This window comes from Aythya ferina (assembly GCF_964211825.1).
Source record: "Aythya ferina genome assembly, chromosome: 8".
In the NCBI taxonomy this organism is placed as follows: domain Eukaryota; kingdom Metazoa; phylum Chordata; class Aves; order Anseriformes; family Anatidae; genus Aythya; species Aythya ferina.
Window position 1 is genome coordinate 33,654,448 of NC_140304.1, and position 15,588 is coordinate 33,670,035.

At 35.3% G+C, this 15,588-nt stretch overlaps 1 protein-coding gene across 1 annotated transcript in view; it reads left to right on the plus strand.

Annotated features, from left to right (window-relative positions):
* MSH4 (mutS homolog 4) overlaps positions 1-15,588 on the plus strand; it is a 41,242-nt gene that overhangs the window by 10,999 nt on the left and 14,655 nt on the right. The window contains exons 6-15 of the mRNA XM_084528553.1: positions 555-728; positions 2,998-3,170; positions 3,644-3,711; positions 8,552-8,626; positions 8,942-9,006; positions 9,480-9,649; positions 11,067-11,203; positions 11,643-11,746; positions 12,537-12,661; positions 14,499-14,699. Coding sequence (XP_084384679.1) covers positions 555-728; positions 2,998-3,170; positions 3,644-3,711; positions 8,552-8,626; positions 8,942-9,006; positions 9,480-9,649; positions 11,067-11,203; positions 11,643-11,746; positions 12,537-12,661; positions 14,499-14,699 — 1,292 coding nt within the window. The remainder of the gene's footprint in view (positions 1-554; positions 729-2,997; positions 3,171-3,643; positions 3,712-8,551; positions 8,627-8,941; positions 9,007-9,479; positions 9,650-11,066; positions 11,204-11,642; positions 11,747-12,536; positions 12,662-14,498; positions 14,700-15,588) is intronic.

Here is a 15,588-nt window from a genome sequence, read left to right on the forward strand (position 1 = left end):
GCTTTTTGCATTCTTGAAAGTTAGAAGGTCTTAACAGAGTTTTTTATTTTACCTTCCAGTATTTCTGATGTATCCAGAAACTTAAATAAAAAGACTTCTTTGAGCTTTCACAACCTTCTGCTTTTCCCTTTTCACTCTGTCCTTAACGATACACCTTAACAGCTATGATCACATTTCTTTTTGACCTCAGCAAGTATTTTCCTTGTCGCAGCCATTTTCAGTAATGATACTTTGTGCTGAGTCTTCATTTGAAGTCATGTGTAACCGCTAAACTACGTAAGAGCACAATGCTAGTTATATAATATGGATTATTAAGTGTACAGTGACTCAAACATTCATGAATACTTGATTTACATGCTTGTATGTGCACTTTATATGGATAAGTAGAAACTTAAAATATATTGCTTTTTCAGTGCTCACAGTGCCAGTAGTTGTAAAACAGCAGAAGTGTAAATGTGATTTCTATAGTGCACAACTTGTTTTGTTTTGTTTTCTTTTTTTCTGGTAGTTAAATAGTACTATTCCAAATTCATTAAAGATTATTTCTTTCCAAGGTACTACTGTCTTGCAGCTGCTGCAGCTTTGCTAAAATATGTTGAGTTTATTCAAAATTCTGTTTATGCACCTAAATCACTCAAGGTGCATTTCCAAGGGAGTGAGAAAACAGCTATGATAGATTCATCATCAGCTCAAAATCTTGAACTAGTAACTAATAATAGAGATTCTCGGTAAGAATATTTAAGTTTTCCAATTACAGTTTTATAACGTTGTATTTCACCAGATGTCCTTGATGTGTCTGTCAAAGAGCTATCCATTACATTTATTTCTTTATGACAGAACTTACATACCATTCAGAGCTGTTAAGAACATACAGCACAGACAATTCTACAAGTGAATTGGAGGAGAAGGTATTTTCTCTGTCGGATCCTTACATCAAAGTCTGTATTTTATTCAGAATTATAAGTGATACTGATGCAAATCACAGATTGTAGCAATGTAAAAGCATCATTTCTGCAAGAAGTTGAATATGTTGGATTAAAATGTCTAGATTTTACTCATTTTATACAAGGCAAATAGCCTAGACTTGAAAGGTTGATTTGTTTTCCTTTAGCTCTAAGGAATAGAGGCAAACAGAGTAATTTCTATAATGATGGACATGTGCGGTACATGTGCGCACTTGGTTGTGCGGTAGTTCTTCCACAATGAGAACCATGTTTATAGCACTTTCCTTTGCTGGCAGTTACTTGTGTTAGTCAGAAGAAGCTGCAAGGCTTCCCTTCTCCATACTGTTACACTTCTAGTCAGAAAGAGGAAAAACTCAAATTGCACATTGTAGCCTGTCAAGGGATCCACTTCTGTTTAGTTACCACCCTGACAGAAAAAGGGGAGCCTGGAGATTTCTCGCTCTACAGGTGTCACTCATAAGAGCTTTCCACTTGAAGAGATGTTGTCCTTGCTCTACTGCTGCTGCTCCTTTTTTTTCCCCTTCTTGTGGGGATCACAAATTACACTGGTGGTTGTATTGTTGAGAAGAAATGGGAGGTAAAGTTTCTTTCTTTTCATCACTCATCCCCTCTTTTTCTGCTCGGTTACTTCATTTGTAAGTGCAGGAGCCAGCTGCTCTGAGATTGGTACCTTAGAGCAGTATTCTCTGAAAGCAGCTCCTAAGTCCACAGATGGTTTTGAGACAAAGAAAGCCCAAGGAGGAACTGAGCAGCAGTAAAGTGCTGTCAGCTTCTCTTTCTTTAGCAGTATTTTTGCAGCCATTTTTGCTGATCCACTGGCAAGTTTGAATTGGGCCATGGGCAACTATTTTCGTTACACAGATCTTACTTCTAAAGCCTGCAGTTAGATATCATTGTATCAGATATTAATGCCTGAAGTTAGACATCATTGTATGAGATATTAACAGGTAAAAGTTACTAGTAAAGACACACACCAGAAACACCTAAATCAAGGTCTTATGCCAATGTTAATTCAGTAGGGGCTTATCTCATTATTTGTACCATATAGGGAAATGAGCCCTCAGAATTATAATTGTTTAAAAGTATGTAATGTTGATAGTATCCCAAATGTGGAGCTCCTCTTTGAATTCATTCAAGTTTTGTCATGAGTTGCATCTTCTGACAAGTCCTTAATTAAAACTGGTTTTGAATTTCCCCATTTAATTCTCTAGAATACTGCTTTGTTCTTTTATACCATGGTAATTCCGGGCTTCCTGTATTATCTTTGTGCTGTTTATTTTATATACCCCTATCAGATTCCTTCCTTGCTATTCAAGTTCTGATTTCAGTCAGTGGGTTTACATGGCCTTTTCATTGGTCTTCTATCAAGCAATAGCATCTAAGGTTTCAGATTTCTAAAACCGTTTAGCTATGTACTAGATTTAAGTATTGTGGGATATTTATCTTAAACAGATACAGTCAAGCCTTAAGTGTGAGAACCTTGGATGTGTAGCATGTAAAAGTCAAGAACTTGAAAATAACTTTTATAAAATTTAAGCGTGTTATTTGGCTCCTATATTGACTGGAAGTCAGTTACTTTTAAAAGAAAACAAAATCGTGTCTTTTTTAACTCTTATACGTCTAAGTATATTTAATCATTCTCATAAATGTGTTTTAATAAAAATCATCTTATCTCTGGTAATATTCTCCTTTTGGAGGTTTTGTTTTGTCCTAAATTCAAGTAGTTCCATTGAGAGGAAAAGTGTGAACTGAAGTAGTAATGGTATATTACTACAAAAAAATTAAGAAATACTGTATACAAATGTATTTTTGTGCTTTGGGAAATGATGTAATGATGGCTAATGTTATATTATATTTCATCTTAATTCCTGATCTGCTGTTGTTCATAAAATAAACATAGTGAGTAGGGAGGCGCTAAGTACCCCAAAACTAAGCCTCAAATTTGTAGGATACTTTTAACTAGAAATGTCATTTGATGTTTACCATCTTTACTTTTGTGAGTGTATTATTCTCATGTATTTTGTTTCGAAAGGAATGGTCACACGCTTTTTGGTGTCCTAAATTATACTAAAACTCCAGGTGGAAGTCGAAGACTCAGGTCCAATATCCTGGAGCCACTAGTTGATGCGGAAACAATTAACACAAGACTGGATTGTGTTCAGGAATTACTCCAGGATGAGGAGCTGTTTTTTGGTCTTCAAGCAGGTAGTAGTTTATTTTTTAATACATAACAATATTTTTCTTTTAAAATACTTTTTCTTATCTGTGGAAGTATATGATATGACTTAATCTGTTTGAAAAGTATATTATTCTGGTTTGTGAGGTAATATTTTTATAATGGACATTTTTTTTAATTAAAAAAAAAAGTTATCTTTATTGTAATACACTGACATTTTTCTTGACTATTTTTCTAAGAAATGTGAACTTATCTGATAAAGTGCATAAAAGTCAGTAAGCCAGTGAGGTGTGGTAAGTGTAGTTACGACAAAATAATTTAGATAGCTAATATTAATGTTTTTTTTTTCTTTTGGTAAATAATTTATGAAAATAGGACAAAAGGAAAACATTAGTGTAAATATTACTAGGCAGTTACGTGCATTTTTTAAAGAAACAGATTTTTAATATGATCTTATTACAATGACGTTTAAGTTCCTGATCTGTTTACTTTTGTTTTACAGTTATCTCAAAATTTCTGGATACAGAACAACTGCTTTCAGTTTTGGTACAAATTCCAAAGCAGGATACAGTATGTTTCAAAATAAATGTTAGATGATCAGTTACCTGGATATAACATGCAATATACAAATGTGATATATATAGATATGAAAAAAGGCTGCACCTTAAAAATTGACTAATGTTACCGTAGATTTAGATTGTATCTTATTTTATAGCAGTTGAAGGTTCTCAAAGGAGAATGTTAGGAAAATTCAGGTTTGCTGCAATGTTTCATCTTACTTCATGCAAATTAAACTTCAGAAGTTTTCAATCATTCATCACTCCCCACATTTATTCTTCATAAATGTACATACTACCTAATAGTGCTAGGATAAGAAGGAATTTTCACATCAGCATGAAAGAAAAAACTGTATAGTGGAAATACGGTCTTTTATTTTTGGAGGTTAGTACAGTTTTTGATAGCCTAAAGAAAACAATGCATTTTTCTTACAGGAAATTCAAAAAATAGTGAGTTTTCATGTAATATAACTCAATAGAAATTACTCCTTATAACCTAAAAAAATACCTTGAAAAAGATTCTTGAGAAGCACTTTGACTTTGCTCAACTGTGTTTATAATACAGAGATACAGACAAACGTAAATCTGCATTCAGTTAATAAATGAATTGTGTAAATCTATAAAGCCAGACTTGCCTGTTAGTTTCCAAGCTACAGATGTTGTATGAGTTAAGCACAGCTTTTTCAATGGGGAGTTCAGTGTTTTCCTTTGAACAGCAACCAGCTGACAGAAAGTAGCATGTTCAGTTGTACAGCAGTACCAACAAAGAAGTTTCCTTTGAACTGACTTCTCTAATATGCAGAGAACCTCACGGTTCAGACATAAAGAGATACACCCAGGTTACAAATAGTGTCTTGAAGTTCTTTCTGCCTCCAGTTCTCAGCTTGACCTATGCTTTTCTGTTAACAAGGCATAATAAATGTTTTGGAGAACTGAGTACGCAGTTTTCTCAGTTTCCTGGCTTATGGATTCAAGGAATACTCTGCTCTTATGTGTTGCCACAGTTCACACATTGCACAAAGGAGACTAAAATGAGATGCAGATAAAAGCATTTATTTGTAACAGAATAACAAGGCAACAAAGCCATAAATGCTTACAGCAACAGTGTTTAATTGAAAGAGGAGCAATGCTTTGATTACGTTAAGACTTCAGAGGGAAGGTATCTTATCCCTTATCCACTTGACAATGGTAGGCATGTTTCAGTCTGTGTGAGTTCTTTATGCGTGCTGTATCCATTAGAGTACATTAAAGAACTTAACTAACAGAAGGCTTCCATCACAAATCACCACTGGGAGAATTAATGAATATACCTTCCGATTCGATTTCCCCTTTTAAGTCTTTTAGGAGCTTGAGACAGATTTAATCTTCCACCTTGAAGGTCATGCTGTAATGTTTTTAACTAGGAGACAGTTGTGGTTAACTGCAGTAAGGTTTCTTTACCTTCAGTATGCCACTGTGTCTTTTTCAGACCTTTTCAGACTTGGGTTAGCTCCTGTTCTTAACTACTTCATAAACAAAAATTATTGAAGCAGGGTTATAAGTGTTTTCCTAGCGAGTATTGACATTTTTCAGTAAAATGCAAAGTTTTTCATCAGATCTCACCTCTATCAATCCATATGTTACCACATGCAGTAGAATCATCAAAGTAGGATAAATACATACGGCTTACATGTAGCTCTTGGTTAAGGCCAGACACAACAGTCAACTACAGTGGGCTTGAGATAACTGAATTTCCACTTCTGTCTCCTAAGCATATTGTGATCCTACCATTATAAGTTACGTTGGCCTGTTGCACTTAAGTAGGAGATTTCTGTCAGTGCTGTTGAGGTTTATACTTGCCTGTGTTTATGCCAGTATGCAAGCATCATGGAGCCTTATGGTTTTTTTACCTCTCGGTTTCTTCTCACATACTGCCTTACCTACTTAGATAAATGACTTGTCTAATGACAGTTAAAGACTTCAGCCAGTTAAAGACCTGTAATAAATGCAGGTAAGTCTTTTTAATGACATATTCCAAAAAGAGAAAATGTATTGCTCACAGCTTTCCTTGTGGAAATCTGTAACTTGAACGCAGTATCAGCTATATGGCTACAACTGTCAGACTGAGTGCATTTATGTTTATGTAGGACCATGTACACAAAACTTTGAAGTGTGATGTTTTCTGTCTTGACTGGCTCCAGTATAGCAGAGATTACTATTCATCCAGCAGGCACATTCAATCAAGAGCTAGCTCAGTTGCTTTTGTGAAATGGTAAATTAACCAATTCAGTATGTTCCACTCCCACTCTCTATAAAAATTTCCATCACAGATGCTCCACCAGTCAACAGGTGAAGTGCTTATCTGAGAAACCTACAGTTTCAGTCGTTAGAAATGTGAGTAGTGTGTTCAGCGTGAGCATTCTCTCATTCTAAGAAGGACCATCCATTGACAATCTTGCTGAGATGTGCTACCTGAGGACGGGGGGAAGGCAAATTTCCTTAAAAGAACGTTTAGTCTCAATCACAGATCCATGGAAATTGGATCAACATCCAGCTTCTGGCAGAAGTGAGGACTGCCTTCTCTGGATTACCTGATCACCCGTCTGAAGAACAAATTCAGTAGATGTTATGCCTGCTGAAGTTCCAGGCCCATGAGAGATTAGTTCCTTCTGTCTCAGGGTGAAGATAAGCGGTATTTTTGGTTTTGGTGAATTTCCAGGAAATAAAGTTAAACCAGGGCTTATACACTGCCATAGCACTTAGGTCGATAGGACATAAATCCCTAGTGGAAAAAAAAAAAAAAAAAAGAAGACAAGTGCTTCTCTGAATCTTTGTGTTTTACTTACCAGAGTATGATGTTCAAAAATTAATGTGAGACTGTAAAAGATAGGCTTGCACTTCAGTCACTAATATTGAATTATAGAGAATATTATATAGGAGAATTAGTCGTGATGATTATATTCATTTCCTGCCTTTGATGCTGAAGTGTACCATGTATAAAGCCACGCTTTTAACGCTGGTTCTATTAAAGTTCCTGTAAGAACTCTTTTGGTAAAGATACATTTCATTTTGATATGCTGGCTTTTCATATATGACCATCCATCTCCTTTTGATGTTAAATTTTGTCATGGGACTTAGACCCCATGTGTTTCGCGGATTACGATTACTCCGTTAGTACATTAACATTGTTTAATCTTCTTCTATCTTCTATGTAAAACTAATTTGTATAGAAGGTAAGATAAAGCAAGATATGCTCCCTACCACAGGAGCAAAGTTTATATTATACTCAGATGTGACAAAATCGTAATGAGAGCCTTACTCAGAGATTCATGCTAAAAACTGACACTGGATTTGCTTTGGAACCAAACAACATGCTTATCAGTTTCTGAAATTCCTCTCTGGCGAAGAGATGCATTTTTTTTTTCTTCTTTTCAAAGCGCTATCTTCTCATATTGATAGGATGAAATACGTAAAAATGCATGGCTCCTCAGCTTTTGTATGCAGTTTCACATACTGTTTAACAGTAACAATAGGGGGAATAAGCAAGTACGCATTCAGATGAAGGAAAAATGTTATTGTCAAGGTAACTGCTGTTATTCAGGTAGCTATTCAAGTTAAACTATGTGTGTATGAGATTCCTTCCCCCTTGTCTCCATGACCCTAAAAGTTTCTGAATGGGTGTAAGATTTTTTTCATGCATGTGTGTATATAACATACATGTAGAGTACAGGTACACAATGTATATGTGTGCGTATACACTTTTTTATTCCCTTTCATAAAATAGCAGGATTATAATTTCCTTTAGGTCTCTTATCTGAAAGTACAAGAGCATACAATGCAGTACATATGCTATGTGGTAATGACAACAGCAAAATTCTTTTCCAGATGTGTTAATGGGATATACAAAATAGGGTAGAATATATATGTAGGGGAAAAAAATCTTGAGCAGTACTTTCTGCAAGCAAAAATACTTAATATTCATTCATTTATTTTTTTAATTATGCATAAGGATTTAAATGTCCAACGGAGGGCAACAAAGATGATACAGGGCCTTGGAGCATCTTTTCTCTGAGGAAAGACTGAGAGACTTGGGTCTGTTCAGCCTTGAGAAGACTGAGAGGGGATCTTATCAATGTATCTTGAGTATGGGAGACAGTGGGATTTGGCCAACCTCTTTTCAGTGGTTTGTGGGCATAGGACAAGAGGCAATGGCCAAAAAATGGAGCATAGGAAATTCCGCACCAACATGCAAAAGAACTTCTTCACGGTGAGAGTGACAGAGCATTGGAACAGGCTGCCCAGGGAGGTTGTTGAGTCTGCTCAAGGCCCGTCTGGATGCCTACCTGGGCAACCTGCTCTAGGGAACCTGCTTTGGCAGGGGTGTTGGACCTGATGACCTTTTGAGGTCCCTTCCAACCCGTACAATTCTGTGATTCTGTGAAATATGTCAACCAAAACTATGTCAAGCAAATTGGGTTATATGGTTTTTTAACATTTATGAAAAGGACCTTGCTTCTTAATTATGCATATAGCGGCTTTGAAAGAGTCTGTACGTAAGATGTAGGAGATTCAAAGAAGCCTTTGCAGCTTGGGTTAGTGAAATGTTCGCAGAGTTGATCATTATCAGTGGAGATGCAAGAAAAATATGTTACTGCTGGACAGTTTACAATAGCAGGCAGTGTAAAAATTCTGTAAATGTTTCTTATGCAGTTATACACCAAGCTGACAAAATGACCTTATAAAGTATTTTAGCAATGTTCCTTGGAGATTAAAAATACAAAGTTGTTAATAGTCACAATGTGAATTTTGCTTTATCTTAAGTATTTTCTTTAAACAGACATACAAACCTCTAATATTTGTAAAATTTTTAACAGGTTAAAACTGCTGAATCAAAAATAACTAACTTAATTTACCTGAAGCATACTCTAGAACTTGTGGAGCCCCTAAAAGTAAGCTCTATCTGTAATTTCTTCTTCTGTGTAATGTACAAACCAGTTTGCCCTTCTTTATACATGTTACACTGGTTAGATTTACTTTATATCTTGCAGAAGACAGTACTGCCAATGTAGTCTGTCAACTCTTAAGCCAACTGAAAGAAAGTCCTTGAGCTCAATACTACTAAGAAATAGATTCGTGTTGTTATCTGAATATGATTTTATAGCATAGATTTACCTGCTCAGGTTCTGTAAGCTGCTTATCCAACTACTGTCCACCCTTTAAAAGTGCTATGAAAAGAATTAACTGTTTGTGTTCATATTGTACAGGCTGCTTTAAGAAACTGTAACACACCACTGCTAAAGGCATACTACAGTTCTCTTGAAGATAGAAGGTATTATGATGATAATTTTTTATCTTTGCTTATTTGTAGTTACAGGCATAGCTCTATTGTTTTGACTAAAAGCTGACATTAACTTAAAAACATTTTTTTTTTCAACAAACAAATGCAGGAGAAAAAAGCAAAAGCAAAAACTAACCACTGATACTGTAGTTACTGGTGAACTATACTCTGTTAGAAATTACTATGAAAAGACAAAAGTAGTAGTTCCCTGTAGTCCTTATACTAATGCAAAAAAAAAATGTTGCTTATATAATTGAGAATTTATATGTCCCGAAGATTTGAATTCTGTTATCAATCAGACTTAGGTATATTTGTACTTCATTCTGAGGTGGAAATACCCATGAAATTTAGTGTTTGTTTTCAACAGTAGAAAATTTGCTTCAGTTATTTTTAATTTCAGAATGATTATGCAAATAAAAACTAAAATATTACATTGCTAATAAGTAACAGTACTAATATTGCAGGTTTGGAATTATACTTGAAAAGATTACAACTGTAATTAATGACGATACAAGGTACACAAAAGGATGCCTGAGTATGAGGACACAAAAATGCTATGCTGTTAAGCCAAACATCAATGAATTCCTTGACATAGCTCGTAGAACATACACAGAAATTGTTGATGACATAGCAGGTATTTCCAAACCAAAACTTTTATTTACTTGCAATTCAAAAAACGTTGTATCTGGCATACAGAAGCCACATAATCGTGTTTTATGACCTTATGCAGAAAATGTATTTAGTATTGTTATAAACTGGTCATCATTGATGAGTAACTAAAGACTTTAGATACGTACATTCAGATTCTCCGTTTGTAGGTAAAAACTCAATTTCATTTAAATGAGGGTGAACAATTCTGATTCCTTTATTTTCTCCTCTTTATTCTCTAAAAATACAAGTTAAAGTATAATAATTATTCCAACTAAAACAATTCTGTATAAAAAATCAAATTTTTTTTATTAACTTAAAATATCTCAGTACTTTCTTCTTTATATTTTGACCAGCTTTGACCTATCTGTGGGCTATTTTAGCGAACCTATTAGGAGTTGGAAAGTACAAATTAAAGAAATTTTAGCATATTATTTATTACTGTGCTTTATTAACCTTTGTGTTTATCCTTAATTTAAAATAGATGAAAAAATATCCCCTGGAATGGATTTTTTTATTTAGTTCAAAATTTTAGTTTTTAAATTTTAGTCAAAAAAAGTTTTAGTTTGATTCCTAACTAGAGGACCAGCTTTTTAGTTTTCTGTATAATTAGAAAAAATACAAAGTAACAGAAACTTTAGCATCCGTAATATGTTGTGAACCTCCTGTTTCCTTCCAGGATTATATTCTATATAGTACATGGTGAAAAATACAGATGTTAATGCTTTTTCTTTCCTAAACTTTCCAAAATTTGGTAGCTGCTAGGACTAAAGAGTGTGTCGACACTTGTGTTCCCCTTGCCTGTTTTTACTGTAGTCGATGTGCTTGGAGAAGGGTTTTTTCTCTCTTTTGTTCTTTACCACATTATATTCTAAGCAACTCCAAGACTGAAATATCCAGAATGGCTTATAACTTTGTTGGTCTACAGCATGGGTGCTTGGAACACAAAAGTGAACAAGCTTAGAGCAACAAGTATCAGGAAACACACTAAATAAATCCAGCCTTTCTTCTCAAAGGAATGCCACTATTTGCATTGTTCAGAAGTCCCATAACTTTGTAGTACATCTTATTCAATCATATAACAGTTTCCTCAACTCAGCTAGAAACAAGATTGATTTAAGGGTGGGATTATTAGTGAGGGGTGACAGACTGCTTAGAGTCATTTAAAGAACACGCAAATAGATCTGATTCCCCATGTTGTTTTTTTTTCCAATCCATTTATGCAGACAATTTTTTTTACATTAATACGTTAATTAGATCCCGTAGATCCACTTTTAAGGCCTTTAGTCATGTTACTTACCTGACATGTTCGACCTGTGTAAATCACTTCCACAGTTTGTGCGTATAAGTGTGTATGCATGCGTGTATGTAATTTGGTTCAAATCTTTATTTGTGATACGTAGGTATGATAACACAACTTGCAGAAAAGTACAACCTACCAATGAAAACAAGTTTCAGTTCTGCTCGTGGATTTTTTATCCAGATGAATGCTGATTGTTCAATGCTGCCCAGTGGCCAACTTCCTTCAGAATTTACAAAGGTATCTGCACTAGAAGTGTTTTCTTCAAAATAGTTCTGAATGAGTAACTTATATAAAATGTATAATACACTAACACAACACGTATTGAACAGTAATTTAAATAATTAAAATAATTTAAGTGAATATACCTAGAAATAAATGAAGGTGTAATTGATATGTTTTTTATAACCATGCTATTTTTAGCTAAACTTAATATAGTAAGAAATATGCAATTACATGCAGTTACCTTGTTTGCAATTATAAAGTTTTGTATCTTGCTGATAACTGCATTCTTTTGCGAGGATTTTTTTCCTAAGTAGACTTTTATGAAACGAAGCAAGGCATTATTTTTTTCCCCCTTTTTTTTTTCCCCCATATTTTTCCCAGTTTGGTTTTTAGAAACTGTTTTTGGCTTCTGATTATGTGGCAAGTTCTTACTGTTGGTTTGAATTCCCCGCAGATCACTAAAATGAAAAACACATATAGCTTCACTTCAGCAGACTTAATAAAAATGAATGAGAGATGTCAGGAGTCCCTGAGAGAAATATATCACATGACATACTTGTAAGACCATTTAAAACTAAATGTTTGTGCTAACAGCATTTATTTTATCCTATTAACAGCTAATTACATGTTTTCTTAACGCTACCTTTTTGTTAAATTATGGTTACTTACAGAAATAATCCAAAGTGACACTGATCAAGTATAGTACCTGAGAGAAAGGAAGGAACGTGGTATTAATTGTATTAAGATGATTACAAATACATAGGCATTTATTTAAAAATGTAACCTTTGTAATTATTTTTATGGATGAATTATCTGCATAAAATGGCACAGTAAATGTATTAATTTTTAATGGTGAATCATTAATTTTACTCACTGTTGTATTTACAGTAGAATTACCTATATCTGTATTTTTGTCCTTGCTGCACACTGTGTTGCTCTGTTGTTTCAAAAGACTTACTAGGTGTAACATTTCACATGAATTTTATGAAAATTCTTTTTAGAAACCACGTTTGTTTGCATGAAGGCATAAGGGAATTAGAGTCATATTTGAGATGTTAATAGAATATACTTGACTCTACGGCTATATTTTTAGTTAATTCTTCATGAAGCTTTCTTACAAGCTGTTGGTATTTGAGCTATGTGTCTTGTGTCTGATAGCAGTAATTAATCTGATGTTATTGTATAAGATCTTAATATACTTCAAAGAAATTCACATATTTGCCTGCATTTGATAACCTCACATCCTAACATATGGAGTATGAACATTATCAACTGTTGCTTTATTTCCATAAGGTGTATAAAGTGACACTAGGTACTGTACAACAGCTAAATCAGTGTCTTATTTTAGAATCGTGTGTAAGCTACTGAACGAGATCTACGAACATATTCATTGCCTATACAAGCTGTCTGATATTGTGTCAATGCTGGACATGCTGCTTTCATTTGCCCATGTCTGCACTGTTTCCGACTATGGTAAGTTTCTTGTTTGATTCTGTCATAGGCCAATTAAAGACTCTCCTGCTGCAGGATGTCCATGTTATTTGTCTGGTTCTCCAATTGCTAAGCCCATGTCATTTATTCTATTTATATAGGTCTCAGTAGGCTCTAAGTATCTTGGTCTATCCTTGCCAGTTTTGTGCTGATACTCTTCCTATTTCCATCCATTGGAAATGCATTCTGCCATTTAGATGCTGTAAGCCTTCATAGCCAGTCTTTTCAAATTAGCCAGTTTAAGTGTATTCTTTTCAAAAGTATGTCGTCTGTGAACGTGCTGAGTTTACCCTTCTGTTCCAACAGGACACAAGATTATATTAACGAGGTCAGCCTTCTTATAACTTTAGACAAAATAGGGGGCTAACTTCTTTATTTGCTTCAACTTTTGTAACACTTTTACATATTTTTGGGGAGTCTTCTAAGGAATCCAAGATTGTGTGCTTACTTGCATATTATTCACCTCTTGGGTCAAAAGTTTGGTCATACTGCATCACTGTGTCATTCTGCTTCCCACCCCATTTTTGCAATGTACAAATGAACTCATGGTCTTCAATTAGTGCTGACCTGAGATACCTATCTGTACAACCAATGCAAACCTGAGGTACTTATCTAGAGTACAATGCTGTGTAGATGCTAAATCACATCAGGTCTGGAAAGCCATCTCAGTAAGTGTATTAGCTCATCATTACTGATGCTGTTCTGAAATTTCCGGTACAGGAGCAGAATTTGTTTACTTTGCAGTATCGCAGTGATTCTTTATGTGCAGTTGATTCCATTCAGTAACTGGTACACTTGAGTCATTACAACCTTTTTCACACCAAAGGAATCAGAGCACAACTGTACTTCAGCAGTTAATAATGAATACATGTATAAAGCTGCTTTGCTTCTCCTGTAAATCTGTACCTGCCGTTTGCACTGACAGGCTTGAATGGGTATCTGCCCAAAGAAACAGACTGTCATTTGTAGCTTTCAGTGTCCTGTGCCACTTGACTCTCTCTCTTCTAAATCATTAAATGGCTAAAAGCTACACATGGTAGTTGAGTTCCTCAACGCTGAAACTTGAAAACCTGCTTTGGCATTTCTTTCTCTAAGGTTGTTCCATTTAAACAGATAAGCTATTTTAACAATACTTCCTTGTTAGCCTGCAGTACTGCCATAGAAGTAGACAGAGAGGAGGCATGAGAAATGAATAGGTTGAGAAAAAGACTGTTTGGACAGAAACACATACAGATAGTCCCAGTATCAAATGGATCTACATAGGCATGGTATATACATGGATTATCAATATACTATATGAACAAAAATTAAAGGCAACTTCCTTGTTTCCTATGATTATCTAATAGTATATATGTATTAGTAACAGGTAGAGTTCATGACTTCCCTGTATTTTTTATGTTCATTTTTATAATTTATTTTTATTCTGCTATATAGTAGATATAAAAATGAAACTGGGTTCCACATTCTCCATTTGAAGTTTCACTGTTTGTATTTTTCTTTATTACTGGAATTCTGTACTACTTACCATGCAACACAAACACTATCTTAATTTAGAAATAAAGTGTTAGTTATGGGATTCTTTTTGTTGTAATAAATCTTGAGGGCTGAAAGACGATCAGAATCTATATCTGAAAATAGCTGGTAATTCTTTCAAGTGCTCTATCTTAGTCTTGCTGACTACAGGAAAGTAAAAAATAGGGAATCAGGACCAGAGAGTTTGACTTCTGTAAGAATGAATTTATTTCAGAACACTCTAGTTTAGTAACCTAAAGGTTTCCATACTAACTCTATAAAGCTTTATATCCTTTTTCTCTTTTAGTTCGTCCAGAATTTACGGATACTTTAGCGATCAAACAGGGATGGCATCCCATTCTTGAAAAGATAGCTATGGAAAAACCTGTATCTAACAACACCTACCTGACAGAGGGTAGCAACTTTCTCATTATTACAGGACCAAATATGAGTGGAAAATCAACCTATCTAAAACAGATTGCGCTCTGTCAAATTATGGCCCAGATTGGTGAGTAAGACTACACCATATTTGTAATCTTTTGCACCACTTTTATTGGTTTCTTGTTAAAAATAGAATTATTTTTGAAGCTTAATATTTCAGTTTCAAGAATAAGATTATATCTAAATAGGAAAATATAATGTTTAGTTCTCTTGATGGGTGGGCCATTCAGTAAATAAGGAATTGGCTTGAAGGTTGCACCCAGAGAGTAGTGGTCAGTGGTTCTATGTCTGTCCAGGTGGAGGCCAGTGATGAGTGGCGTACCTCAGGGGTCCATCCTTGGGCTGGTACTGACTATTTAATATCTTTATCAATGACGTAGACAATGGGAGTGCACCCTCAGCAAGGTTGCAGATGACACTAAGATGAGTGGTACAGTCAATACAACATAAGGAAGGGATGCCATCCAAAGGGACCTGGACAAAAGCTTGGTGTGCCCACGTGAACCTAATGAGGTTCAACAAGTCTAAGTTCAAGGTGCTGCAGCTGGGTCTGAGCAATCTCAGACATTAGTACAGACTGGGAGAAGAACTCAGTGAGAGCAGCCCTACAGGGAAGGTCTTGGAAGTTATGTTGGATGAAAAGCTTGACATGAGCCAGAAGTGTGTGCTTGCAGCCCAGAATGCCAAGTGTGCGTCCTGGGCTGTGCCAAAAGAGGAGTGGGCAGCAGGCTGAGGGAGAGGACTGTCCCCCTCTATCTAGGTGGCCCTTGTGAGGCCCCAATAGGAGTACTGCATCCAGGTCTGGGGCCCCCAGCACAAGAAGGGTTTTGATCTATTAGCACAGGTCCAGAGGAGGTTACAAAGTTGATCCAGAGGACTTGGAACCCCTTTCCTATGAAAAAAGGCTGTGGGAGCTGGGGCTAGAGAAGAGAAGGCTCCAAAGTGGACCTTATTGC